Source organism: Podarcis bocagei (assembly GCF_964188305.1).
Source record: "Podarcis bocagei genome assembly, chromosome: 6".
NCBI classification, from domain to species: Eukaryota; Metazoa; Chordata; class Lepidosauria; order Squamata; family Lacertidae; genus Podarcis; species Podarcis bocagei.
Genome location: NC_138130.1, coordinates 73,514,485 through 73,540,936, shown reverse-complemented (window position 1 = coordinate 73,540,936; position 26,452 = coordinate 73,514,485). Strand labels below are relative to the sequence as shown.

The following is a 26,452-nucleotide window of genomic DNA, read 5'->3' as shown; positions in this document are numbered from 1 at the left end:
CCAAAATAGATAAAAAGCTATACTGATGAATGAATTCATACAAAACAAAGATGAATTTACCAGGCTTGGTCTGGGGCACATCAGGGCTGAGCCAAGTTTTTGGTCTGGAAGGCACAGGGTCTCTTTCTTCTGGAAACAAAATAGAGCATGCAAGTTATAAATTGGTACATTGTTCAGAAATCTCAGTGTGAGATCAGATGCAATGAATGTGGGTACAACATGCCTCTGTCTTACTTCCTACTAAAGATAATGAAGAAGGATAAAGGAGAGACATGCAAAGGAATTTTTAAAAAGCATGTTTTGACTTTAGGCGCAGATTATAAGAATGGATACAACAGGCTGGCTCCCCTTGGAAACTTGACAGACATTTAAACACACAAATATTGATCCAGAGAGACCCAAACTTCTTTGATTTGGCAAAGCTCCATGACTAGGTCTTGAATCAGGGGCAGGATTAGAGAAGTGCGCCATCTGCTCAGGTGTCATTGGATCAGTTTCAGGTTTTATGGCTGGAGAAGGCAGATAAGATCCTTGGAAATTTGTGAGCAATGGCACAAAGCTTGACTGATACAACACAGCCAGAAGGGGTTGAAAGGATGGTTCCAGGGAATGCTGAAAGCATCCTTAAATGAGTGGTGCACTGCAAGAGTGTGATGGCTTGACCACTAATTAAGAAGCCCTCGTGGATCAAGAGGTTTGTGGCAAATCCCCCAATTGCAAATGTTTCCTTCTTAGGGAAGGTGGTAGCTGCTTAACTTCAGGCGCTATTGGAAGAAGTGGTTTATCTGGACCCATTACAGTCTCACTTTAAGTCTAGCTTTGTGAATGAAACAGATTTGGGTCACTCAGTTATATGATCAGATGGATTTGGAGAGAGACAAGTAGGACACTGTTGTTTATTAATCTCTCAACCGTTGTACTGCTAGACTGACTGCAGTTCAAGAGTTGGAGGCATGGTGAGTCAGTGGTTCCACTTCTATCTATAGGATGAGTTCTGGATTTTTGTTGATGACTGCTATTGATGTGATTTTCTTATTTTCCTGCTCTGCCCTGGTATTGCATTGTGATGAAGGAAAGATAACAAATACTCTTACATAAAAGTAAAACTGAGAGTAGTTATATATACTATTAGGATATGAACACAAAATGAATGCAAAAGGAGCTGCTTAACAAACACTCAAAATACTGGATAAATTCAAGTGAATCAGCAACACATTAATAAAATTAAAGGTAAAGGTAAAGGGACCCCTGACCATTAGGTCCAGTCGTGTCCTACTCTGGGGTTGCGGTGCTCATCTCGCTTTATTGGCCGAGGGAGCCGGTGTACAGCTTCCAGGTCATGTGGCCTGCATGACTAAGCCGCTTCTGGCGAACCAGAACAGCGCACAGAAACGCTGTTTATGTTCCCGCTGGAGCGGTACCTATTTATCTACTTGCACTTTGATGTGCTTTCGAACTGCTAGGTGGGCAGGAGCTGGGACTGAGCACGGGAGCTCACCCCGTCGCGGGGATTTGAACCACCGACCTTCTGATCGGCAAGTCCTAGGCTCTGTGGTTTAACCCACAGCGCCACCCGCGTCCCATTAATAAAAAATTAATAAAAAATTGCGAGCTTTCAAATTTGGACCTTCTGTTCTTGTTGTTACACCACTGAAGAGCTTGGATGAAATGAAAATCAAAACATTTGAACTTACTAAGTGTACACAGTGCCTTCTTCAAATCGAATAGAATGAAGTTTGACCAAAAAGTATAGAGAAGTGTGGAAGCTGTGTTTGATGGCAATCTTCTTATGAAGAAGATTTTTTGGGGGGGTGGTTGTTCTTTGATGGAACAGCAAAGAAATGGTTTGGAAGTCATGACAAGCAGAAGAATCAAAGTGCAATTAGTGTTTCATAAAGTTGTAAGAAGGATAAACAGATAAAATATACTTTTCAAGGAAGTAAATAATCCATTACCCGGAGTAGCTTTGGGACCATTGAAAACATGAATATGGAGGTTAATTGAGTCCAAGTCCGTAATAAATGGTACTGTTGGAAACAAAACAGGGGGGTGGGGTGGATCTGAGATTAGGCTTGTCTTGTCTGAGTCACATATGAGATAAGAACAAGACACATGTGCATTTCAGAAAATAAAATGCATTTCCTATAATACCACTTGGTTTTACTTAATGTTTACATATTTTTATATTCTGTTGATAGTGTACTCAGAGTGGCATACATCAACAATAAAAAAATCAAAATAAAAAACAGAAGAATGTAATCTTCAGTGAAGCATCATTACCTAGTTCAGACTTGGGTGGCTCAGTTCTATGTGCAACAGGTTTCATATCTATACAAAAACAAAACAAAACTTTTATATATAATAAATGATGCTTCTTGCCAAAGTGACGAACAAAATCATCAGAACAATGACAAACAAAAATAGTAAAACATAACAAGGAGTAAACGTATAAAATAAAATATGAAAAAAATCTTAATTTACACTGAAAACAATATTACTAATGTCTGCTGGTAGATCAGAAGAATTATTAAATTTTACTAAAGATAAATCAATACTTATTAATCTATGTGCCAAACACTGGACTGGTGTTTGATGCAATGTGAAGGAGAGGGTCTGAAACTGCCCCTTCTGCTCTTGCTAGGGCACCACTGAATGCGAGCCATTATGGGCTTAGAATGAAATCCTGCACTTCATTTTGGTTGCAAAATTTCCTTTAAACTGAATGGGGTGTATTCATGTATTACCAAAGGCAACTACACCCATGCATGTATTCTTAATAATTTTCTTTCCAAAATTGTATCAAATCAAAGGATAATCTAGATGTCATGCTAATGAGCAAAGTGAGGAAAGGAAGGAAAGTGGTCAGACATCAACAGTGATGATTATGCACGGAGATGTGAAATGGCAATTGTGGGGTGGGTAACAAGAGGCTATCTTGACAACATACTTGTAAGAGGCCTGGTTTTATAATAATGCTAAGGATGGAGGAATCATTCTATTTCTTCCTCAACCTTTGTATGCATTTTAACTTAAAACATGCTTTTATATGTGCGTTTTGGTAATTTTTTGAGCAAAGAACTGTTATTGCAAAATTCGGAGAAGTGTGTGAGAATGAAACATTTAACTATATTCTGTGTAAAGATAATATTAGTCCTGGAAGTGCAGATCAAATCAGTTTGCTTAAAAATGTAGACCAAACAAAATGCTCAAGCACCCCAAAACGAGATAATTATATAATGACCGCTCCCCGCTTAAAACGGGGGGCGCCCTTTGCGTGGACGCGTGCAGCCCCTAGGTCTGGAGCGGCCCCAACAGCATAGGCTTGGCTTTGCCTTCCCTCAGGTGTGATACCTGGAGGTCTCCGCCTACCTCAGTCAGTTGTCCAATCCCACCTGGGGGAAGCGTTGCCAAGGAGACCAGGCCAGGTAGGGGAGGGATTACCTGCCCACACAATAGAGGGAGGATCTTACCTAGGAATCCTCACTTGGCTCCAGAGCTTCTCCCACCCTACCCACCCTCAGTTAATGTCATATTTTGCAGGTTAACTTTTCTTCACAGGTTTTGCAGGTTAACTTTTCTTCACAGGTATGCGGGCGCTGCTACATTAAGGTCGCTGTTAAAGGGCCAGAAAGGAATTTCCCTGCATTGGCAGGTTTCGCCTTTCCCGTAGCAAAACATCACAACTTTGGTGGTATCAGGCCTTGGGCGGAATCCTTTTGTCCATCTTCCTCTTGCGGCGGCAATACCAGGGTTCCCCGTTAAAGGGGTTTTCTGAAGGGAGGCTTTGGCCGTACACCGAAAGGTCGTCATTGCTCTCTCCTGCGGCGGCGGCGTTACGGGGGCGGCCATCTCTGCTTGAACATATGTTCTCCAGAGCCGGCCCATCCCCCCCCACACTGGATAACCCTGATGCTCCCTAGGTCCCCGGCTGGGGACCGGGGAGGGAGAACGCCCAATGCCTGAGCCAAGGTCTACCCACATTTGAAATTTAATAAAGTTGTAGCCAATTTAATCCCATAGCACGTTGTCTTGAGTCGTTATTCCACATGACGGGGGGACCGTGCAGGATCTGGGGACTCCGCCTGTCCACGCAATTACTATCAATGTCTTAGATCCAAAGAACTGTAAAAAGAGTTCCATTTGCAGAAAGCGTCATTCCCAACTTTCTCTTTCCACAAAAGCACCTGCAGCCCTCAGAGGACCCTCTGGACTGGTGTTTGATGCAATGTGAAGGAGAGGGTCTGAAACTGCCCCTTCTGCTCTTGCTAGGGCACCACTGAATGCAAGCCATTATGGGCTTAGAATGAAATCCTGCACTTCATTTTGGTTGCAAAATTTCCTTTAAACTGAATGGGGTGTATTCATGTATTACCAAAGGCAACTACACCCATGCAATGTTACTGAGATGCATACACAGACCATTTTAAATGTGACAACTGAGGAAAATTACCAGGTTTAGTATGCAGCACATGAGGGCCAATGGTTGTCTTAGGACTTGAAACACGATGCTTGACTTCTGGAGCTGAAAGAGAAAACTTGGTTAGGAGCTGTTAAAGACCAATATGTTTGGCTCTGGCTTTTCAGATGCGAAGGTGAAGGTGATGAAACAAAATCATGCTGTGGGAAAGAAGTGTACCAAGGCAGACAACACAAGAGACTTTCGAAAGGAAAGTTGCCATAATACATGTATAAGGTTGGTTAAAGTGATTCATATGATTCGTGGCCATTTCTGGAGCCTAGCTTAAAAAAGGAATGCGCATCACACACGAAAGACTTGACTGCAGTGTAATGTGGCTACTTCCAGCTGTTTTCAAAAGGTGACAGAATCACTGTGCGAGGAAAGAAAAAGTAATTCTGTGGGGTGGAAATGAAAATGGTTACAAATGTGCTAAGTGATCAACATACCTAGAGAAAGGGTGAATTTTAATGGGGGGGAGAGAAGGATGGTGTTAGATGACCTTTCAGAAGGAGAAAATGCAAATGGTTTCTGAGAAAAGAAAGTGAACAAGACCAGTCAGTGCACGAGGAAAACACCATTACCTACTATTGGAAGTTCATTGCTAAATGTAATAGGCTCCGAAACTGCACCAGAAAAAAAGGTAACGATTAAAATGAGGAAAACCTTTCAGAATGAATGTAACTATTGCATTACCCTATAAACATAAGGCTATACGGCTATTTTAAAGTGAGAGTTTGATACAAAATCTTAGAATCAAGCGAGTTAACAGTGGAAAACATACACGCAAGAAAATATTACTGAAGATCCACAATCTGGAAGTACATTTCTGCCTCTTAATCTTTAGGTCGGGGGTGGCTAATCTGTGGCTCATGTATGGTCAACCAAGAGATTTCTGTTAGGGTCTAATAATTCTGTGGTGTTTTGTTTACAATTTAAAAAAAATATATGGGGGGAAAGTGGTTTCCCATCTTCGTCATTCCCACCTTGCTATGCAGGATGTGGAAGGTTGTCCATGGGTCAAAGTGCCCTTCATCCTGAAAACAGTTAACCACTCCTGTTTCACTTGCTTCTGTAAGGACTACCCTGTTTGTGAAGGCTTGGGGATAGGTGGATGGATGGATGTTGCTATTATTTCGGTTATCATTCTGTTTTTGCAGTCATAGAATTTTAATGGATTATTTATTGTATTAGTTTTCAAAATACTTTTCTGACACTGGGAAAGGCGGACTAGAGCGATATTTTACATACATACATACATACAATCAAATGCCTTATGCAACCTCGTTTTGAAATGTACCTCTCTGAGAGGCAGTTACTGCCTATTATATTTTTATTTGTAATTGATTTGCTCTGTTATTCAATCAGACCTCCCATTCACATTCTTCAAGAACATCTGGAAATGTTAAAACAGTTGAATAGTCAAACTGTTAACCAGAGGCCATGTTGGTGATTGTTTCAGACCGTCAGCCCAGCAGGCAGGATCAATTGCTCACAATCTAACAATCCAAAGTGCCAAAATGCTGAGATCTAGATTGCTGGGAGTCTAGACAGGAAACAGTCTAGTGACCAATCAAGATGGCACCTGCAGTATATTTGCAGTCATACCACCAGAGCCCTATTCGGGGACTATGCTTGAACAAGGAATGCCTACACGAGTAGCACCAACAAAATCCCTACCAGCAATGACATCACAGAAGGTTTCATTAAGCCCATTTGTAAAAACACATAATTACCAGATTTAGTAAATGAGGGTTCTGGTGCTGTGGATGGTTTAAAAGGAAACTGATCTGCTTCAGTTACAGCTGGGGAAAAAACATCGGTAAATAATTCAAGTGCATGCCAACTCAAAGGATGTGTTTGTATCATATGGTTCAGATGACATTTTTCTTAAAGATTGATGGTGCATTCCTTTGCATGTTTACTCAGAAGTAAGTTTGCTGCCTTCAGTGGGGCTTGCTCTCTTACTCGACATGTTCTTGTGATGCACCGAGCCAACATTCAATATCTCCTACCTTTCATCTCTCCAGAACTCTCAAGTGTAATCCACAAGGATGGAAGCACTCCTACTGTTCATGCTCAAAAGGAGACATTTTTCTATATGAAGTCTGTCCTGTTATATCCAACATACAAGCACCTTTTTTTTTAAGATGCATTATTTCAGCTTTAATTTTTTGCTGAGCCACAGCAAAATGGTGCCTTTTACAAACTCTTTTCCCTGAGCAGGACTCCACCATTCAGAGGAACTACTCCCCTTGATTATCTGGTATGATTTATTTTAAAACATCGGAACTCAATATATTACAGAGTCTGCTTGTACCTTCTCAGGCGCATCATCTATTTAACCATGATTCCACAGAAATTTCTGAGCCAGTCTGGTTTGAATAACCAGTTGATTCAAACCATCAACATTCAAACCTAATTATGAAAGTTTATTTGATTCTGGAGGGTTTTATATGACGGTTTTGTGTCAGTTAAACATTTTAAACAAAAATATTCCTAAAAGATTCCTTATGGATTTAATGGTAAAACAAAAGGGCAATCAGACTAAGTGTACTTGCGCTATTTATTTTGAGATTAAAATTAATTTAATGTATAGAGTTTACAAATTTTCACAGCTGGGTTACCAAATACTTTTGCTGGCAATGACTGTGGAAGTATGATAAAAGCTGACAGGCTGGAGGATTTGGCAGTTTGGAGGAAGACTGGAGCTGAGGGGATTCAGATGCTAACTAGATGTGTCTACGGTAATTCCTAGCAGTGAAACCAAGTTAAACTGTCAAGCTTTGCTTAATAGGATATGACATTCCACTCCAGTGCATTGGTTTGAATTATTCTATACTCAGCAGGAGTTCCTATGACACGCTTTAGTGCAAAGTGGGCCAAAAAATAAATAAATGTGTTTGTTGTTTTGTGGGAAGGCAAAGTGTTGCAATAGATTCTGTCTCAAGTCTGAGATACTGATAGCACTATGGTACATCATATAGGAGCACTGGGTTTTGGTGTGGTTTTTTGTTGTTGTTTTTTGTCAGCAGTCTATTGACCTGAGGAGTTGGCAGCTTTGCAGAAGAGACAGGCAGACGTATAGACCTGACTCTGTCAAAGCCATGCTCATGATCCCTGTTGCTTCAGTCTTGGTATGCCACAAATGTCTGCAATATGTGGCAACTGTAGCATCCATGTCATAGGCTTGGTTTCTCATGTGTTAGTGGTCAAGAGTTTCACCCATGCAAGAAAAGGATCTTGAAGATTTTTGCAGAAAATACGGGGCTAGTAGGATAGGGTATGTTTCACATACTGTACATGGGAACTACTCTCCTAAAACAGCAGCAGCAGCAGCAGCAATGTCTAAGGTGGATGTTATGGTAGACTAACCCTAAAATTTGAAAGGCTAGCAAAATTCTAAAGATGAAATTGTGGTAGAAAATGCACTTGTAGTAAATGAAAGGTTCCTTGTAGTAATGAGAAGAAATTAAAAGAACCAGCTGGATAGTGACAATTAGCTGAAGTAAAATATATTACCCATTGTTGCCCCTGGATGTCCGACAGTGTGAGAAATCTTAGTTGTGGTGGGAACTGGAAGCAATTTGCTGGTAACTGTTGGAGTAAAGGATAGTCTCTTAAAAAAGGAAAATCCGAGAGTTCAGGATTTTAGAATGTGTATTCAAATAATGTGCGGCATACTCTGTTTTAACGGCATTTTTGGACTGTCTACCTAATCATAAATATAATCAAGTAGTGTAGTATCACTGTTGGATTTAATTTGGGAGACCTTGATTAGAAAATGCATGGAGAGCATGGCTTTCAGAGGTTCAGAGGTAGCAAGTCTCTGAGTATCAGTTGCTGGATACTCAGCAGCAATAGGCTATTTACTGGGTTCACATCCTGCCAATGGGCTTCCCTTGAGCATCTGGCAGACTACTGTGGGAAACAGGATGTTGAACTAGGTAGGCTTCGGTCTAATCTAGTAGGGCTCTTCTTATGTTCTTGTGGGATTGAATCCTTGCTCAGCTCTAATGTTAACTTAGTGGTCTTTGACAAATCCGTATTTCAGCCTATTTCACTCAAGGTTATCGTGCAGATAAAATAGTTTAGTCTGATGTATTTTGCCCTGAGAAACATAAATAATTTAAAGGCAAATATGATATTATACAAAATATCAAGTCCTCCTCCAAAGCGAGTTATTAGAAGATGGAAGCAGATTCATATTTGCTGTCATTTTACTAATTCAAAACATCTGAAGTGGCACCTATAGTTCTCTAAAACAGAGCAGGAAATTTTTAGTCCTCCCTCCAGACATTGTTGGATTGACCATTGGACATGTTGGCTTGAGCTGATGATATTCCATTGACATATGGAGGCCACAGATACCTCACCCCTGCTTCAGAGCATTCAGAAGATCATGTGGCTGAGTTATTCAAGCACAATGAAAAGCAGAAGGTAGTACTCTTTTAAAGTTGGAATAATACAGCCTGATCCAGTACCAGTACCAGTACAAGTGGAGAAAATGAGGCTTCTTCCAGTGGAATATCTTAAGGATAAGAGCAAAAGTCTACAATCCATGAAACCAAAATGTTTCATTACTTCCATAAGTTTTTAAAAGGGAAAGACAATGCCCAACTCTGCAGGTTGCTGCTTAACAAGAGGGAAAGGAATGTTGAGGCTAATTTAATAGAAATATGAACGTGTTATATTTAGCATACAGCATATATTATCCTCCTAAGAAAGTGAAAAATAATACATCAGTCGTCAACATCCACTCCAAGACACACACACTGTCAACCTGGCACATTTAAGCCTCTCTGGTGCTAAGGCAAACAGTACACAAGGGAATTGTGTCACCAACAGGAAGTCCAACTGCTTTTGACTCCCCTGAGCTAATATTTCAGATTTGTATGTTTAGCTGAGTACACCAGAGAGTAGCTGACCTGTAGGAGACAGGGCAAGCTTTAGGGTATAGATCAAGTAACACAAACCCCGTTCTACTTCTGACTCATAACTAAAAATAGATGCATGGTACTTATCCAAGTGGAAAGCATCTCATCATTTTAATGGCCAGTTTCCCCTTTCAATCTTGGTGAAATTCTATGACTTTCCTTCAACTCTACAAAAGCATGAAGAAAATAAACAATATGGAAATTTCAGTTTACATTGAGAAAGGCACATCTGTTGCCTCTCATTTAAATCTCTGGATTAATCTTTATACATGGATGGAGAAGACCACATGTTGCACAGAGCACAGCTGTACTTCTTATTGTCTGAAAGCTGATAGTATATCTGAATGGAAAATATATTTCCAACTATATGTGCCTGTGTGTGTTTATTCTCTATATTTAATTCAAAGTCCTTGGGCTGCACATGGCACCTTCCTATACTATGTGTTTTACTTCAAGCCTAGTAGAGGCTTTTGAAGTCCCTGCTTTCACACTGGAGACATACCTAGATTTTTTAGGGGGTGGGGGAAATGTAAGGGCTTTTCTGGTCAAAGTACTGTGAGAGGATGATTAAGTCATAGCTAAATGGGAAATTGCACCCAAGCAGCTTGGCTAGAGTGGGTCTGGCCATCACAGGTTGAAGAAATTGGTTATTGCAAATTAAAGTGCCAGATTTCGAGGAACATATTAAGATTGAATGGTTTAGTTGTGCTTTCTCAAAGCTGTAATATGAAAAATATCAAAATGTTAGCATGTATCACATAAGTCTGTTTAGTTCTGCAGAAATTCTCATGAACAGAGGTAGCATGAAAAATAAAAATAAAAATATTTGCTTGGGTCTGAAATATCTACATAAGTAGGAGGCAGCTGACTGCTGAGTCACTGCTGCTTATCAGGAAGGAGAGGGACGAGGAGGCAGGGAGATCAGTGCTGGGCAAATGAACTGGCACAGCCAATACAGCTCTCCTGGTGGTACATTTGCACCACACAAATCTCCCTGCTGCCTCACCTTCCAATAAATAACTGTAACTCAGCTGCTGGGAGGTCAGGGGTGCCCCAGCACCCATAGTACCATACTGCTTTGTATGGAATAGAAGCAGCATAGCACTTATTTCCAGTCAAAATATTCTTTCATTGAGTTTTCGTTGGTATTTTTCTTGAAACCTCTTTCAGAATTTTATCCCTATCATTATTTATTGCTAGTAGTGACTGAGCTAGCAAATCAACCAACGTTAACTTAATTGTCAAACCTGAGCCAGATTTCAAACAAATTAGGTAATGGCAACTTAATTCACCCCATTACAATATTTTAACTTACAAAACAACAGAACTATAAGCTTTGACATGACAGCAAAATCTAATTTGGTGTTTAGAAGCTGTTTTTAATCTCAGACTGTTACTTGCGATTACAAATGGAATTATATTGCATTACATGTTCTAAGATTATATAAGAATGAATGCACACGAACAACACATGTTCTGTTTTTGTGAACTGCATGCCCAAGTCCGTTAGAAGAAAGCTTGATCCATGCTGTGGAATAAAATAGTTATAGGAAAGTACATAGCAATTACCCGGTACAATCTTTGGCTCTTCCAGATGGGGAGGGATTTGGGGCTTGGAAACTGGGATTTTTGTTTTACTGGGAGCTGAAAGGAATAAAAATGAAAAGGTCATTTGTATGTGCCCTAAGAAAGCAGCACAGATAGCACTGGGAGCTTAAAACGAGGGGGAGTCCTTCACAACCAGTGTTGTGTGCTCACCTAAGTCCAAAACTACATAGGAGTATCCCAAACAAACAGTTACTGAGATACCAAGAACTGCATGGCATATACAACAGGCTTATGCTATCCCTGTGTGATTATTTTATTTTCGATCCTTCTCCCTTAAAAATAAAGCCGTATTACAAACTAGTCTGGGAGACTCAAAAGTAGTTTGCCAAACGTCATGGAGGGGCTGCTACTTGAGTTAAAAAAATTATTCTGTGCATATTTCGAAGCAAATCTTAGCAAGTCAGACAGGTAAGTCTGCACAGGGTTATAGGCATGGCCCCTTGGGCTCACAGAACTAGTCTCACCATTTTTTGGAACTTGATCAATATATGAAGAAAATAACCTATTTCCCTGGGATGCCTGCAAACCGCTATGCATTTTTCTTTCAGCAGTTTCCTGTCCAACAAACAGCACAGATCACCTGTTTTTCAAAGATAAGGTCTGAATGCTAACCTTGCCTTCCCCAGTCCTCCTCTATGATTGGGGGGTATTGTTTTGTTTTTTCCAGACCCCAGAGATAAAAAACCTGAAGCACCAATATTGTGTTTTGTACTGCGTTCAAAGGTCCCACTCCAGTGTTTTGGCACCCTGACAGACTCCCAAATACTGAATGCATGCAGAGAACCAACACTGGGAAGTACTGTACCTGTGTACATTTGCATTTGCCAGATCCTAAAGGGGATGCATATACAAAAGTCTGCTTCACCATATTTTTTGCACCCATGTAGAATTGTTAGGACTAAACTGAAACATCCCTGACTTTGTCGCCCTCTTTGTGAGCTATGAAAAGTCGGACTTCCAGCCCAGGGGGTGGGCTGAAAAAGTCCATAGTACATTTCCCCTCTAATGTTCTAACTAGGCAGGTGAGTGGCACAGGAGAGGAAGGGGAAAGGAAAGAACTGACTCTGTTCTGTAGCTTTTGACAGTGTCTATTCGCAGTCCATTCCATGTGGCCCATATTTAATAGACCAACCATCTATAGAATAAATGGAGGCATATACAGAGTTATTTAACTATTACAATTATTCATCTTTCACTTCATGTAAACCTAATTAATTATTACCCTGTGTTGTTCTTGGCAATTCAGGGGTTTTATAAATTTTAAGTGTAGTGGCTTCCCATTGAGGTTCTTTTTCTGCTGATGAAAAAGAAAAGAGAGAGAGCAATAAATCATGCGGGAATTAGACAGTTATTCATAAAAGATGTTTAAAGTTAGATCTATTTCCCATTGCCCAGAATCAGCATATGATTACTTGCAATTAATATAAAAATAGGGTTCTTTCTGATTCCTGCATGGTTTTCTTATTATAACTGTTTTCACCGAAAGATTTTATGAATATGAATATATGAGGTAGCGCGCAAAGACTGAAGGCTACACAAAGTTGACCCAAATGGTTTTGTATTTCCTCAAACCAACAACATAGCTTCTTTCGGACAGGCTAACTTTGAATTCAAACAACAACAATAATTACAATCCATGGCATGAATTGTTATTACCATGTTTAGATTCTGGTATTTTGGGATGGGCAGAAGGTTTAGGTGTAGAAGGAACCAATTCTGTTTCCGGCAGAGCTGAAAGACACAGGTTGTATTATAGATTTTTGCTTCTTACTGTCTTTTTTAATTTTCTTCCTAGGAAATTAGAATCAAATAAACTAAAGTGAAGATGAAACAGGATGTTTAAAAATTGTAAATTTGTCGCAAAAAATATACCCCTTAAAGCCTCAGACAACAGCAAAATCATATTTGTCTATTCTTTCCCAGTAACTCACCAGATTACTTTAAGAAAGCCATTCTCCCTCATGCCCAGGTGATCTATCTATAGGAATAACAATATTCCAATATTTCTACCTTACCAAGTTGTTATAAGGATTACAAATATAACATATGTGAAGTGCTTTGAACTCTTTCAAGTGCCATCAATTACATATACTGTTAAATAATATTTTCATTACTCATGTAATGGTTGATTATGCTGATTATGTAATGCTAGAATTGATGCATAATTGACAAGGCTTGTGGTAGCTCTCACAAGAAATACGTGTGGAGAAAATTAGTAAAGCTGGTGTAAAAGTGTAGTTCAAAACCACAATTTGAACCTTGTATTAACTAACTATGGTTTAGATAAACCAAGTTCCCTGACACAAAGGGAAACTGTAGTTTGTTCCAAACCACGGACAGAAGCAGCTTCTGGGGGGAGGGGTGTAGCTGCAGCAGTAGCTTCCTAACAACAGCATAGCTGCTGCTTACTTGGAGGGGCAAGGAAGTGGAACAATGGGGCATGTGCTGATACACCAGTGGGATAATTGGTATGGCTCCCCCACTGTATCTTTGCAGCTGTGACCTCACAAGTGCTTTGCCCACAAGGAAAGCTATCTAAAAATCATCCAAATTCAAGTACTATAAATATTTTTTTTAAATAAATGTTTTCTTTTTATGTGGATAAGCATTACTTTCCTTCAGAAAAGCAATTTGCTCAATTTGCCGTTGGCCTTTTAAAATAGTTGTCACACTTTTGCTGAAAACAGGAAATGGCTGCATCTATAATTTCTAGGGGCAAATCTTCAAATAACAACAGCAAGCACATTTGCCCACACTGTTTCACAAATGCTCATTGTTAAATTGATCAAAGGACAGATATTTCATTGGGCATCAGTTCAACGAGCAATTTCAATTAAGAGCAATAACGTTTTCAAATTTCAAGAATTAATGCTGTAGCTGTAAGCCAAATACTACATTTGAAAGTACACTCTGTTTTTATTATTTGCAGTGGTTAAAAATGGCAATAAAAAAATATTTTCAGGGCTCTTCAGGGACTGAATTTTAATGCAAGTTATACAACTTTTCCAGGAAATGAATGTTACCTGGAACAGCTTTTAATCGTTCAGTGATTCTAGAAGTTTTAGGTGTATTCTGCTTCAAAGGTGGTTGATTAGTGGCTAGAAAAAGAAGAGAATTCAAACTGAACAGAAAAAGACAATTATAACTAAAAGTTACCAATCTTGAAGTGAAATATTTCCTATTTATTGATAAAACAAAAATGTTTAATGTGAAAATAGAAAGATTGGGTTGGGGGTGGGAACCTATCAAATTCAAAACAGAAGGTCCGTTATCACCAAATACACTAAACACATTTTAATAACGACTCATGTACAAAACTGGCAGCAACAGCCCCTATTTCAACAGAAAGATGGCAAAAGGGAAGAGGGCACACCCACAAACTCTTCTGAGCTTGATTGTATAAGCCCCAGTAATACAACATGGACTATTCAATGGAAAATAAACTCTTAATGCATGAGATCTGGAAAGCAGAAAAAGCTAGAAATAAATTTCAAATTAATCATCAATAGTTGCATACATTGATTTCATGTTCATAATCAATGTATCTAAAACAAAAGTGCAAATTTCTTTCATTGTAATATAGATTTGTGAACAATCTGCATTTCATTACCAAACCCAGGTTCAATAGCTCTTGAGAAAAAAATAAACAGAAAAAATGTTTTTTGGTGTGAATCAAAATTTATCACAGTACTCAGATTTATCACAGAAAAGTAGTAACTGATAGTAATTTAGCATGCAATCCTAATCATGTCTATGCAGAAGTTACTCCTACTGAATTCAATGAGGCTTACCGCCAGGTACTGTAAGTAGGGATAGAATTGATGCTCTAGTAGCTGTTGCACAGCTGAACAGAGAAGAGTTTTAAAAAGGCCATCTGTAGCGTATACATAAAGTGAGTATTTAATTACCGGGGCTCACATGCCATCCTTCTGGAGTGGCAGAAGTCTTCCATTTAAAAGGAATAAATGGTGTTTCAGATGAAGCTGAAAAGAGCATCATGGTTACATTTAAAATCCTTCAAAATTTAAACAAACCGTTCATGCAACATTCTTGCAATGATGAACAGAATGGAATGGACTCGCAAGGCTGATGAAAGTGATGGAGTTACAGACCACACTGCACTGATCTTAAGCATAACTCAGTGCTCCAGTGACAAGTGTCAATTTCCCTCAAAGATAGTTGTGCAAAGAGATGGATAATAATAATAAATGATAGGGAGCCCATGCAGCTTTCATAACTGAAATTAAAAATAAAAGGATGAACCATGTTTCTACAAAGGTTTGGAGACTTTGTAGAAGCTAGAAGTGTGATAAAAGGTGAGTATGGAAAGGATGGTGATGATTTTATTCTGAAAGAAATGGATTCACGTGGAATGAAAATGTTTCTGATGAAACATGACACACAGTATGACCATTCACGTTGAAAAAGAGCATTACCCTGTGGTGTCTTTGGCCAGTCAAGAGGCTTGGATGTTTTTGGTGTGAAAGATTCCAGGGTGGGTTCATTTGTTACTGCTGGAAGAAATGTTGACAAGTATAAGAAGAAAAGCCAGCTTGGTGGGGGGAAAAGTTTCTGCAGGAGGAAAGCTATTTTTCTGTAGGAAAAACCTGAAGGGTTTCCTTGACTATTGGCCATTGTTTTTAGTTTACCAGTTTAGTAGGTGTTACAGATGAAGTCATCTGTTTAAATCACACTGTATGAAAGATTTCCTTCTTTGTAGTGTATGTGGATTTGAACAAATGCTGAGTGGTCATCTGTTTAGTTCCTGCCTGCCTGCCCACCCGTACTGTAATTGTTTTGGATTACATCTTGGTATCTGGATCAGTGCCACACAGAAAAACTTAAGGTTTTATTAACGACTCAACTAAAGTGGCATTATCCAAGCAAAGTGGAATACCACAAGCAGCAACACTGTAATAAGCAACATAGTCTACTAAAAGTTACTGTGCAATGTAAACACGTAAACTCAGAAAATCTCATAGTTTGCGTGACTTGCTTCCAGGTAACTGTGTAGCCTTAACCTAGCAGTGAGAACATATGAGGCACTTTGAAGTCCCATTCCGGTCAACTAAGGTGGTCACCTATATCAGCAGAAATCCCCTCTTCTACATGACATTACAGGCACAGAAGCCCTGCTCTCTTTTGCATTTGGCCACACTGGTTTCAGTAGAAGAGACTTAAGACATAAGATTTAACTCTTAGACTATTTATTTTCTGTTTTCCTATGTTTTTAACTTGTTCTATTTTATCTCGATAAGCTGCCTTGAGTCTCACTGGGAAAAAGATGAGATATAAATATACCAATATTTTTAATACAGTCATACCACGGAAGTCGAACAGAATCCGTTCCGGAAGTCTGTTTGACTTCCAAAGTGCAGCTTCCGATTGGTGGCAGGAAGCTCCTGCAGCCAATCGGAAGCTGCGGAAGCCCCGTCAGATGTTCGGCTTCCGAAAGAACGTTAGAAAACCGGAACACTCACTTCCGGGTTTTGATCCTTCAGGAGCTGGAACATTCGACTTGCAAGGCATTCGGGAGCTAAGATACGACTGCACTATTATTATCCACATCACATAAAAAGGTAAAGGTACCCCTGCCCGTACGGGCCAGTCGTGTCCGACTCTAGGGTTGTGCGCGCCCATCTCACTTAAGAGGCCGGGGGCCAGCGCTGTCCGGAGACACTTCCGGGTCACATGGCCAGCGTGACGAAGCTGCTCTGGCGATCCAGCACCAGCGCAGCACACGGAAACGCCGTTTACCTTCCCGCTATAAAGCGGTACCTATTTATCTACTTGCACTTAAGAGTGCTTTCGAACTGCTAGGTGGGCAGGAGCTGGGACCGAACGATGGGAGCTCACCCCACCGCGGGGATTCGAACCGCCGACCATACGATCGGCAAGTCCTAGGCGCTGAGGTTTTACCCACAGCGCCACCCGCGTCCCATCCACATCACATAGGGAGCCTTAAATATAGCCCAAAATAGGCAGGCTTTGAACCTCTAGGAATTTACAGCATACAACACACACTGGGAAAAACAGAAGGTGTATAAGGGAGAACAACAGGAAACTCCCAAAGCCATCAGGAAACCATCTGGATACATCAACCTACTGGGGTTGACCATCTTAATCAGTCCCCCACCTCTGCAGAGGCTCTGAGTTCTAAACCCCACAAGGCAGTGGTTTGACCATGGCAACAGAACTATAGAGTCCCTCCACTCTAAGATCACCATCATACAATCAAACACAGAAAACCAGTCCAGAGTGTTCTCTGCAGCATGGGTAGGGCCAGAAATTACTTAGGATAGACCCATGGTTGTCATGGAGGACATGAAATCCTGAGCCATTCTCGAGGGGAACCTCAGTGTGAATATTAAAGTCCTCCAGCACAATCAGCCATAGGGACTCCAACACCAAGCCTGAAAGCACACTAGCTAGCTCAGGAAGGGAGACTGTTGATCAGTGGGGTGGGTGGTACGCAAACAGAATCCTTAATCTGTCCTGGTTACCCATTTCAGATACACTCTTGAACCCAGCAGACTGCGGGAGAGGACACCTGGTCAGGGGGATGCAATCCTCTATGTGCAGGTGTAATTTGCCAGACCGTGAGGATGGCGTTATCTGGAATTGTAGTCTGTAGATTTTGCTCTCTAAATTCAGTTTCAGATAGAGTCATTCCGCAGAAGATTCTGCAAACAGAAATTCTAATGACATGAAAGAAGTATTGAGAGCTGGCGCCTAAGGACACATCCCCCAGCTTCTCATTTAAGAACAGTTTTACTGATTTCAGTGAAACTATTCTGAAGTAAGTACAGCAGTCTGAAGACTGCAGTCTTAATTCCATGGGTGGTAAGCATAGGATGCAATGGTATACCTGGTTCGGAGTGTGATATGTCAATCTCATCAGATCTTCTGGGGCTTGAAAGACCAGGTTGTGTTTTGCTGAAAACTAAAAATAATAAATTGATAGCCGTTGTAATTATGATTTCTTTTAAATCTAATTTTTATTTTCTGAGGTGGCTTTGCTTGCATGTAACTAGTATCAATAATAAGAGTAATTTTTTGGAAAAAGCTTTTGATTTGGTTGGTTTTTAACTAATCAAGTTTAAACGCATTCACAAATGACAACATCTTAATGAAGATGTCTTTGAGGATCTTAAACTAAGGAGAATACCTTTTCTTTTGAAAAACTACACTCATCTCTCACAAACAGAAAAGGGGAATCCAATATTTTTCTTCTTCTTCAAACTTGGACACATAGGATATTCTAAAGGTTTCACAAACATGTTGAGGTCTGTATCTTTTGCGGAATATTTATATTTAAAATACATATTAATTTCAGGAGAGCAACATCAGATCCACTTTGCTTTCTCTTGTGGAAATCAATTTACATGGTACCTGTGCTATGTTGCCCTGCAAATGGCAGGTAGGAGAAGTCACTAAGTAGGAGTTACAGAAGTCCCTAGACCCTATCTGTCAACTACAGTAAAACAGAAATAATCATCTGTACAAACCTACACGGTGCCCTATTGCCTACTAGCAAGTGATGCAAAGGGCCATTCTATACATGAGCTACATATTAGAATTACATTTTGCACTATTCAACTAGCAAGTAAACATACAGGGTGGGATCCAAAGAACTCTGTTAGGCATGCCAAAGGGGTTTGAGGTGCCCAGTGGAAATTTTAACCTTTTTTAAAAATATGAATAGCAGATCTCTGTAGGGAATAGCAGCTCCTTCACTTTCAAAAACCAGATTGCCATTTGGCAGGGGGGAATCACTGTACTAGAAAACAAGTTCGAAGCTTCCATGCGGACATGGAACTCATTGTGCAGGGCTTTGGATTCCAGCCACAATGTGCATATGTGTTTGTGTGGCGTGTGCATGTCTGTTCCCATCCTCTCTTAGCCCCATCTAGTATTTAAATTATACACAATCTGGAATGGTAGGGAAGAGCTGGATGGGGTGCAGCAGGTTTGCACAGACTACCTGTTCTCCAGGCTATTCTGTGCTGAGAACATGGGAACATAAATACCTGAACTGAGCCCTAAGGGGGACCTTTCATCTAGGTGCACTGTGCCTATATGGGGAAGGACTGGACACCCAATGTTGTGGCCCAATGCCTTTTACAGGATTAAAACAGCAACAACCAAAAAATCTAACGAAGTGCTTCCCCCCAAGATTACCCCCCCAATGGTTGTGTTTGCTTATGATACACATCTCCATAGTCTTATGGTGACTAAGTCAGTGATGTGGTTATTGATACACCTAACATTCAAGCAATGTTGTTGTTTAGTCGTTTAGTCGTGTCCGACTCTTCATGACCACATGGACCAGAGCACGCCAGGCACTTCTGTCTTCCACTGCCTCCTGCAGTTTGGTCAAACTCATGTTAGTAGCTTCGAGAACACTATCAAACCATCTCATCCTCTGTCACCCCCTTCTCCTTGTGCCCTCCATCTTTCCCAACATCAGGGTCTTTTCCAGGGACTCTTCTCTTCTCATGAGGAGGCCAAAATATTGGAGTCTCAGCTTCAGGATCTGTCCTTCCAGTGAGCACTCAGGGTTGATTTCCTTAAGAATGGATAGGTTTGATCTTCTTGCAGTCCATGGGACTCTCAAGAGTCTCCTCCAGCACCATAATTCAAAAACATCAATTCTTCAGTGATCAGCCTTCTTTATGGTCCAGCTCTCACTTCCATACATCACTACTGGGAAAACCATAGCTTTAACTATACGGACCTTTGTTGGCAAGGTGATGCCTCTGCTTTTTAAGATGCTGTCTAGGTTTGTCATTGCTTTACTCCCAAGAAGCAGGCGTGTCTTAATTTCGTGGCTGCTGTCACCATCTGCAGTGATCATGGAGCCCAAGAAAGTAAAATCTCTCACTGCCTCCATTTCTTCCCCTTCTATTTGCCAGGAGGTGATGGGACCAGTGGCCATGATCTTCTTTTTTTTGATGTTGAACTTCAAACCATATTTTGCGCTCTCCTCTTTCACCCTCATTAAAACGTTCAAGCAAGAAAAGGCACTAATTGCATCTCACTCACTATCTTACACTGCTGTGTCACATTTCAACTCTGAAGAAGCAATTCAGCATTTCTTGAACGAAAATGCATTGCGTTTTCCTTTTTCATTTTTCACCACAAATGCAGCCAACCATTTTTCTCCTATCATTTCCTAGTATTTAGTTGTTAAAAACATTTATGCTGTATATGGTTTTGCATAAAAAGGGAAAACAACCACCATTAATAACTGGTGATAATTTAAGGCCAATCTAGCACATGGAGGTAATAGAACTGTAGAGCTGGAAGGAATCTCTAAGGTCATCTAGTCCAGCCTGCTGCTATGCAGGAATCTCAACTAATTCATGCCCAGGACTTCATCAGCATACTAGCTGATGTGGAAAGGGAACCAGTTTTCTTGTATCAAGCTACAAACATTGCCTACTGACAAAAAACAACTCTCCACCCAAACCATTGGGATGTTTTAACTTTTCATTCAGATGTAATTCACTATAAAAACAAATTTCAGCATATAAAATTGAATTAAAGGATAATGATCCATTAGAACTAGCAGGCTGCAATTATCAAATACAGTCTGTGGTCACTCTCAGGTTCTGCATCTGTATTTTACCACAAAGCCAAAAGAAAATTTAAACCATGCCTTCTGAGGTCCTTAGACACATTTTTGGCATCAAGGAAATCAAAATAACAATGTTGACTAAGGCAGCTCAGAAATGGTGTCTATTCTTTCTTCCAGAATCTCCGTCACACCTAACCCAGTTTCCAGTGCTTCCAGCTATTGCTCCTGCTTCCATGCAGAATCCTTGACCTACTATTCCTTTAATGCTGTGCCTGTACCTGTGAAATTTTACCTCTCTTCTTTGCCATGCACACAGTTAAAGGCCTTGATTTCACATTGTCCTCTGAATTTGAAGAATCCTCTACTAGTTTGCCTATCCAAACACCTTCTGGTTTAATCTCAGCGTTCACATGGTTGATTAACCATATTTCTCTCTCTCTCTCTTTTTTGGTATTAATGTTTTATTGAAATATTTTCATTGGTTTTGTCCCGAGATGTAAAGCTGAATGTGCACAAGTTAAATGCACATACATTACAGGCTTGTTGTATGTGCATTTTTGTAAATGTTATTTGGCTGGAGAACTGCACTGCAAAATTTGGAGGAGTGCAAATTTTGAAAGATGGCTGTGTTTCAGTTTGCGCGTTGTTTTGGAAAGTGTGAATTTTGTAGGTTTTACTTTTACATGCAAGCCTGCTCAGGACAACATGTCTGTACAAAATTAATTAGTACCAGGAGGCTAGGTTCTGAGCAATCAGCAAATTGCAGTGGTCAGGGGTTTGTTTGTTTTTTGTTTTTTAGGAAAACAGAAAGCTGTTCACAAAGACCAGACAATGGAGATATTGAAAATCAGAAAACCATGTGCCATGTTAGAGTCACACAATACGTGTGTTCTCTATGTGTCCTGGAACAGATGAATTAATAGGAAATTTCATAATATGTTCCATAAAGAAAGCAAAGAAAGTTTAAGAACACATTTTGACAAGGGACTGCAAGATATTTAAAAATGCATCTCCAGTCTGAATTCTGTGGTATAAAAAGCTAAACAGTCCACCACATAAACTCACGATCTGCTTCACTAACTTTTGGAGTTCATATTTCCTACTGCATATACTGTGCTGAGCATTTCCCTCCTCATCAGTGCTTTTCTTCTAGAAAAAATGTGCCGGTATTCACCATGTAGTTGTTATAGTTAAGCCCCACAACTTTAACCATTGCTTTTTTCTAGAAAAAAAAGGTGCTGGTACTGCGTACTCTGCGTACCTCCAGAAAAAAATCACGCTCCTCATAGAAGTGAATGGGAGCCCCTGTGCTGAGGGGTCACATCCAAGAAACATCAAGAATAGACTTTAGGTCACATCTAATATTACTAGTTTCACTCCTGGGAATAAGCTACAAGTTACTCCCATGATTAAATCTGTATTAGGACAGACACTCATGTCTAGACATAAGCCAGAGTTAGAGAAACATATATTTGCTTGGCTCATGAGCAGACATGAGTGTGAGTCCTTCCAACAATATAATTTCATCAATAGGATGACCAACAAGGAAAAAATTATGGGGACAAGTCATGTACACTACATGAAATAGGAACCCTTTTCCATATAATTTTAGGGTGATGTGTACTTTGTTATTTTTAGAGGGAAAAGTGATTTAAAAAAATTTTTTTTAAGAAGAAACTCTAAAAACATATGGAAGGAAGAATTCTGTATAATGCTGTATGCATTATACAGAAAATGCCCACAATCCACAAACCAAATTAATTTACGTCAATTGAATTAAAGGATTTGTTTGCAAATATGGCAGACTTGGATAAATGGTTCATTGCCAACAGAAAGTACACAAGCAACCTTGGAGATTTTACAAGGAAAAAGTTGCATGATTCATAGCTCTTGGCTAAAGGAACTAGGTTTTTCCTTTTTGCATAAATGAAGAGCTATCAGAGTTCTGTGCAAAATATAACAACCATCTTAACAAAGGCATCTTTTCAGAAACTTAAACCTCACCATAAATTGGCCACCCAGAGTGTTTCTAAATGAAAAGAAATGTCTCCCTCCGGTATACTTTAAATACGGCAGAGGAAATCCAGGGAAAATTTCAATGAAGCCTTCCAAGAAAGTGTGCTTGAAATAGTAACTAAAATGCCAGGTAAATAGTAAAACCTGATGGACTGACTTCTGAAATTATGAAGGAATTTGTGGATCTCAGACTCAAGTAAGTTAATTTAAGAAAAGAAAAATTAAATTATGAAGGTGATTGTTCCTGTTATCTGATCAATATCCACATTAAGAGTAAAGCGTGCCTTGGAAACTTGAACATACCAAAAATCTGCAATCAAAATAAGCCATAACTTCTATAAGCCAGAAGGACTAGGAGATCCCAATCAAGGATTTGCCAGATTGTCGGCATGTCCACATTTGACAATGGTGATCACCTCTTTGGGATGTAAAAAGGGCATGGAATCCAGCTTGCCTCCATGCAAGCGCCAGACTAGCAGTTCACAAACAGTTCAGGAGCATTGACGGAACACACCCACCCAGATGTGCTGGCTCCCACCATTGGCCACTGGCACCAACGGGAGTTTCCCTCCAAAGTACAGCTTTGTGGGGTAGGTGTAGGAGGAAAGGTTCTGATTCTGACTGGGCTCTCCAGTGGCTCTTATTTACCATAAAAACAATACATGCACTGTTAAAACATGTGTTGTTTGGCCCAGGCTCAATCACATTATTTGAAAGTGTGTCTTGGGCACTAAGATCCTCTTCAGCATGTTGTGGTTCGAGGACCTGACCCCCGCAAAGTAAAATGAAGACACAGGGACACGTGATATAAGGTTAATGGGCTAGAAAAGGCCACAACTTTATTGATTACAGCAATGGAAAGGTATTGGCTTAGGCATTGGATCGAAACAAGTGGGTTATTCACCAGTAGGTGGAGCCTGTTGATGCTAATCCAACTATAGGCTCACCCCTGCTGTCACCGGGGGTCGTGCCAAGGCCTCCCGCCAAGCAGGCATCGGACGGAATACACGACCCCCAGATTCCTTTACCGGAATACCCCTATAAATTGAAGGCATAGGCGATGGCCACACCTAGCACTTCGACACACCACAACACATTATTCCAATGCCTAACCTACCCACCAATACCACCAGAAAGTTGTGACGATTGCTACGAGGTAGGCGAAAAAACCAAAAAGCCTAATGACAGGACGACGAAGAGAAATGAGGCCGGGGAGAGGCTGGCACTGCAGCATAGAGGCTGCTGGACACGCCCCCCCATGGCACCTGGTTGGGCGGCCACCGGGGGGGGGGCGTGAGTGCCAGCCAGGTGAGCTGGAGGCAGGGGGAAACGCCCCCTGCTAGGAGCGGTGTTCGGGCTCCCGCCCACAACCACTCCCCTCTCTTTCAGGGAGGAGAGTCTTTCTGCAAACATACCGTTTTCCCTTCTAAGATAAAAGGGAGTTCCTAATACCTCAACGGGACTTTTATGACAGCAACAATAGCATCCTGACGGCTTCTTTCTTGCCAGTTCAATATGTAAGGGGCAAGGTGTCTCAAAGACCTACAGCTCTTTCTACCGAAGCAGCTTGCAGGCAGATAAAAACTGTTGGTTTAATAGGGTAGCCATGTGTTCTACTTTACAGAGGACGGTCCTCTGTTGGAAGGGCTGCCAGAGGACAATCCTCTGTTTCTAGGAACCCTCTATGTGAGGGTTGTCCAGTCCAAATCTGGTTCAAAGCTAAGTAATTATAAAAAGGGAGAGCAAAAGCCTTGACATTGCCCATCAGCAGTTTGCTGGTCAGCAAACTGACAAACAACTCATCTAATGTCTTCTTTGTTAAGGTGAGACTTATTGTATTTCTATTTAAATTCTAGATTTTTTTCCCCTTCTGAATTTGTGCCTATGTATATACTTTTCCCCCTATGCAAATTGATAGTGTGGGGCCACCATTCTGCATCAGAGTCATATCGGGGGGGGGGGGGAATCAAAGCTCACTTACCCCCTCCATGCTAAAATTCTAATCCAGATTGCTCCCCCTGCACTGGCAATTTTGTACTTAAGGGCAAAGATGTGGCGCTAATGTAGTATCTAGTCTGGACAGCTTGTTTGACGCTGCCAGCTGAGCTGCTACAAATTGCCCAGAAATCCTGTTTGAGCCTACTGAAATCTTGTCCTCTCCCTCTGCATTACCCACAATGTGGAGAGACTATGGAAGTGCTGCTCAGCTGAATGTGCTTATGATTATGGGCACCAAAATTTGTGTGGTCTCCCCATATTACTTTTCCGTATGTGCATATAAACTTGAGAGATTTAGGCTTATTGTTGCATTTTACCGGTACTTATTTATTTTTGTCCAGAGTACCAAACTATTCAAATAACATCTGTCCTGAAAAAGGCAACGTAAGAGAAAAATAATAATAATAATTACCCAGCCTTGTTGGTGTAGCTTTTGGAGCAGGTGGCTGGGGTGCTGAAGGAACTGGCTGCATTTCACTTGAAGCTATAGTGAAAGAAATGGCCAAACCTTTATAAAGAGCATCGGTGCAAAATTCACCTTACAAGTCTGTAAGACCCCCCATTGTCATACAGGGCCTTCTGGGGACATAATTTTGCAAATTATAGAAAGATAACTGAGAGAAGTGGAAATTGGTTGCATCATAATCCATCATGTACAGAACTAAAGAAAACATTACCATTGCAATATAGCTTTTTAATGAAATATTAAAGAAGTGAAGTTAAAATGATTGTTAGTCGTATTTTAAAAACTTGCCATTACCCAATATTTCCGTGGGCATTTGAAGTGTGTGAGGTGTTTTAGTTTTAGGAATTTCTGGCAACTCGTGTGGAGCTAGAAGTTGGAAAAAGAAAAAGAAACCCAATGTATCAGTATTCAAAATACTGAAAATAAATACTTACTACTTCATAATTTGGTGTAACAAACAGCCAGAAAATCTTATTAATCTCTATGTTTCGGTGATGATGGACAACCTCACTTGATTAGGCTGTGGTAAGCAACTATTTTGTTTGCTAAGCTCCACTGAATCAATACCAAACAGCAAGACAAAACAGGCCTAAACTAGTTGCACATATAGACTGACCAAATTACAAGGAGCAAATTTACAAAGACTGAGCCAAATACAGGAGTGATCACACAGGTATGAATCATAACTGAGGTTTTAATTCAAAATAGCTGAAAGTGCCAATAGTAATAATAATAATTTATTATTTATACCCCGCCCATCTGGCTGGGTTTCCCCAGCCACCCTGGGCAACTCCCAACAGAATGTTGTTGTTAATAATAATAATAATAATAATAATAATAATAATAATAATAAAGCGACAAAACATTAAACATTACAAACTTCCCTAAACCTGCCATAGGGTGAAGATGATGTGGCATATGAGAAAGATTGTGATAATATATACCCAAACCATTATCTTTTATTATGAATATAAGAACAACACACACACATTTTGGAAATTAATTATCTGGTTATTTGTGATTATTTTCATATGTATCTAGAAACCTATAGATGTACTCTATGGCTTATGCCTGACATTTTCTAATGATTCCAGACACCTTTTCTTAAGAATTAACACATAACTCTCTTAAACCTTATTTTTGGTTCTTTATTATTTTTCTTTATGAGTGAACCTTTGTGATCTGCATGGTATTTCTGTTCATACTTAGTATAATTCCTTACAATTTTAAACAAGTGCTAGCAATATATATTATATGAGCCTATTTTTATTGTCTGACATCAATGATGTAAGGAACCATAGATTCATTTTGATACCCAAAGCTTTCCTTTCCATTAATAATAATAGCTTTGAATTAATTTCTCAAAGGCCACTTGTTCATAAGATTCCAAA

At 40.1% G+C, this 26,452-nt stretch overlaps 1 protein-coding gene across 43 annotated transcripts in view; it reads right to left on the bottom strand.

Moving 5' to 3' along the window:
- ABI3BP (ABI family member 3 binding protein) overlaps nt 1-26,452 on the bottom strand; it is a 141,603-nt gene that overhangs the window by 50,083 nt on the left and 65,068 nt on the right. For 20 of the 43 annotated variants that reach the window (XM_081198906.1, XM_081198867.1, XM_081198865.1 and 17 more), the window contains 16 exons: nt 25,356-25,427; nt 25,008-25,079; nt 17,870-17,944; nt 15,438-15,515; nt 14,910-14,984; nt 14,025-14,099; nt 12,658-12,732; nt 12,224-12,298; nt 10,963-11,037; nt 7,979-8,053; nt 6,193-6,261; nt 5,041-5,082; nt 4,451-4,522; nt 2,281-2,328; nt 1,956-2,027; nt 61-129 (listed from right to left, as the gene is read on the bottom strand). In XM_081198906.1, coding sequence (XP_081055032.1) covers nt 61-129; nt 1,956-2,027; nt 2,281-2,328; nt 4,451-4,522; nt 5,041-5,082; nt 6,193-6,261; nt 7,979-8,053; nt 10,963-11,037; nt 12,224-12,298; nt 12,658-12,732; nt 14,025-14,099; nt 14,910-14,984; nt 15,438-15,515; nt 17,870-17,944; nt 25,008-25,079; nt 25,356-25,427 — 1,119 coding nt within the window. The remainder of the gene's footprint in view (nt 1-60; nt 130-1,955; nt 2,028-2,280; nt 2,329-4,450; nt 4,523-5,040; nt 5,083-6,192; nt 6,262-7,978; nt 8,054-10,962; nt 11,038-12,223; nt 12,299-12,657; nt 12,733-14,024; nt 14,100-14,909; nt 14,985-15,437; nt 15,516-17,869; nt 17,945-25,007; nt 25,080-25,355; nt 25,428-26,452) is intronic. The other 23 variants (XM_081198868.1, XM_081198882.1, XM_081198887.1 and 20 more) reach the window with 22 other exon arrangements.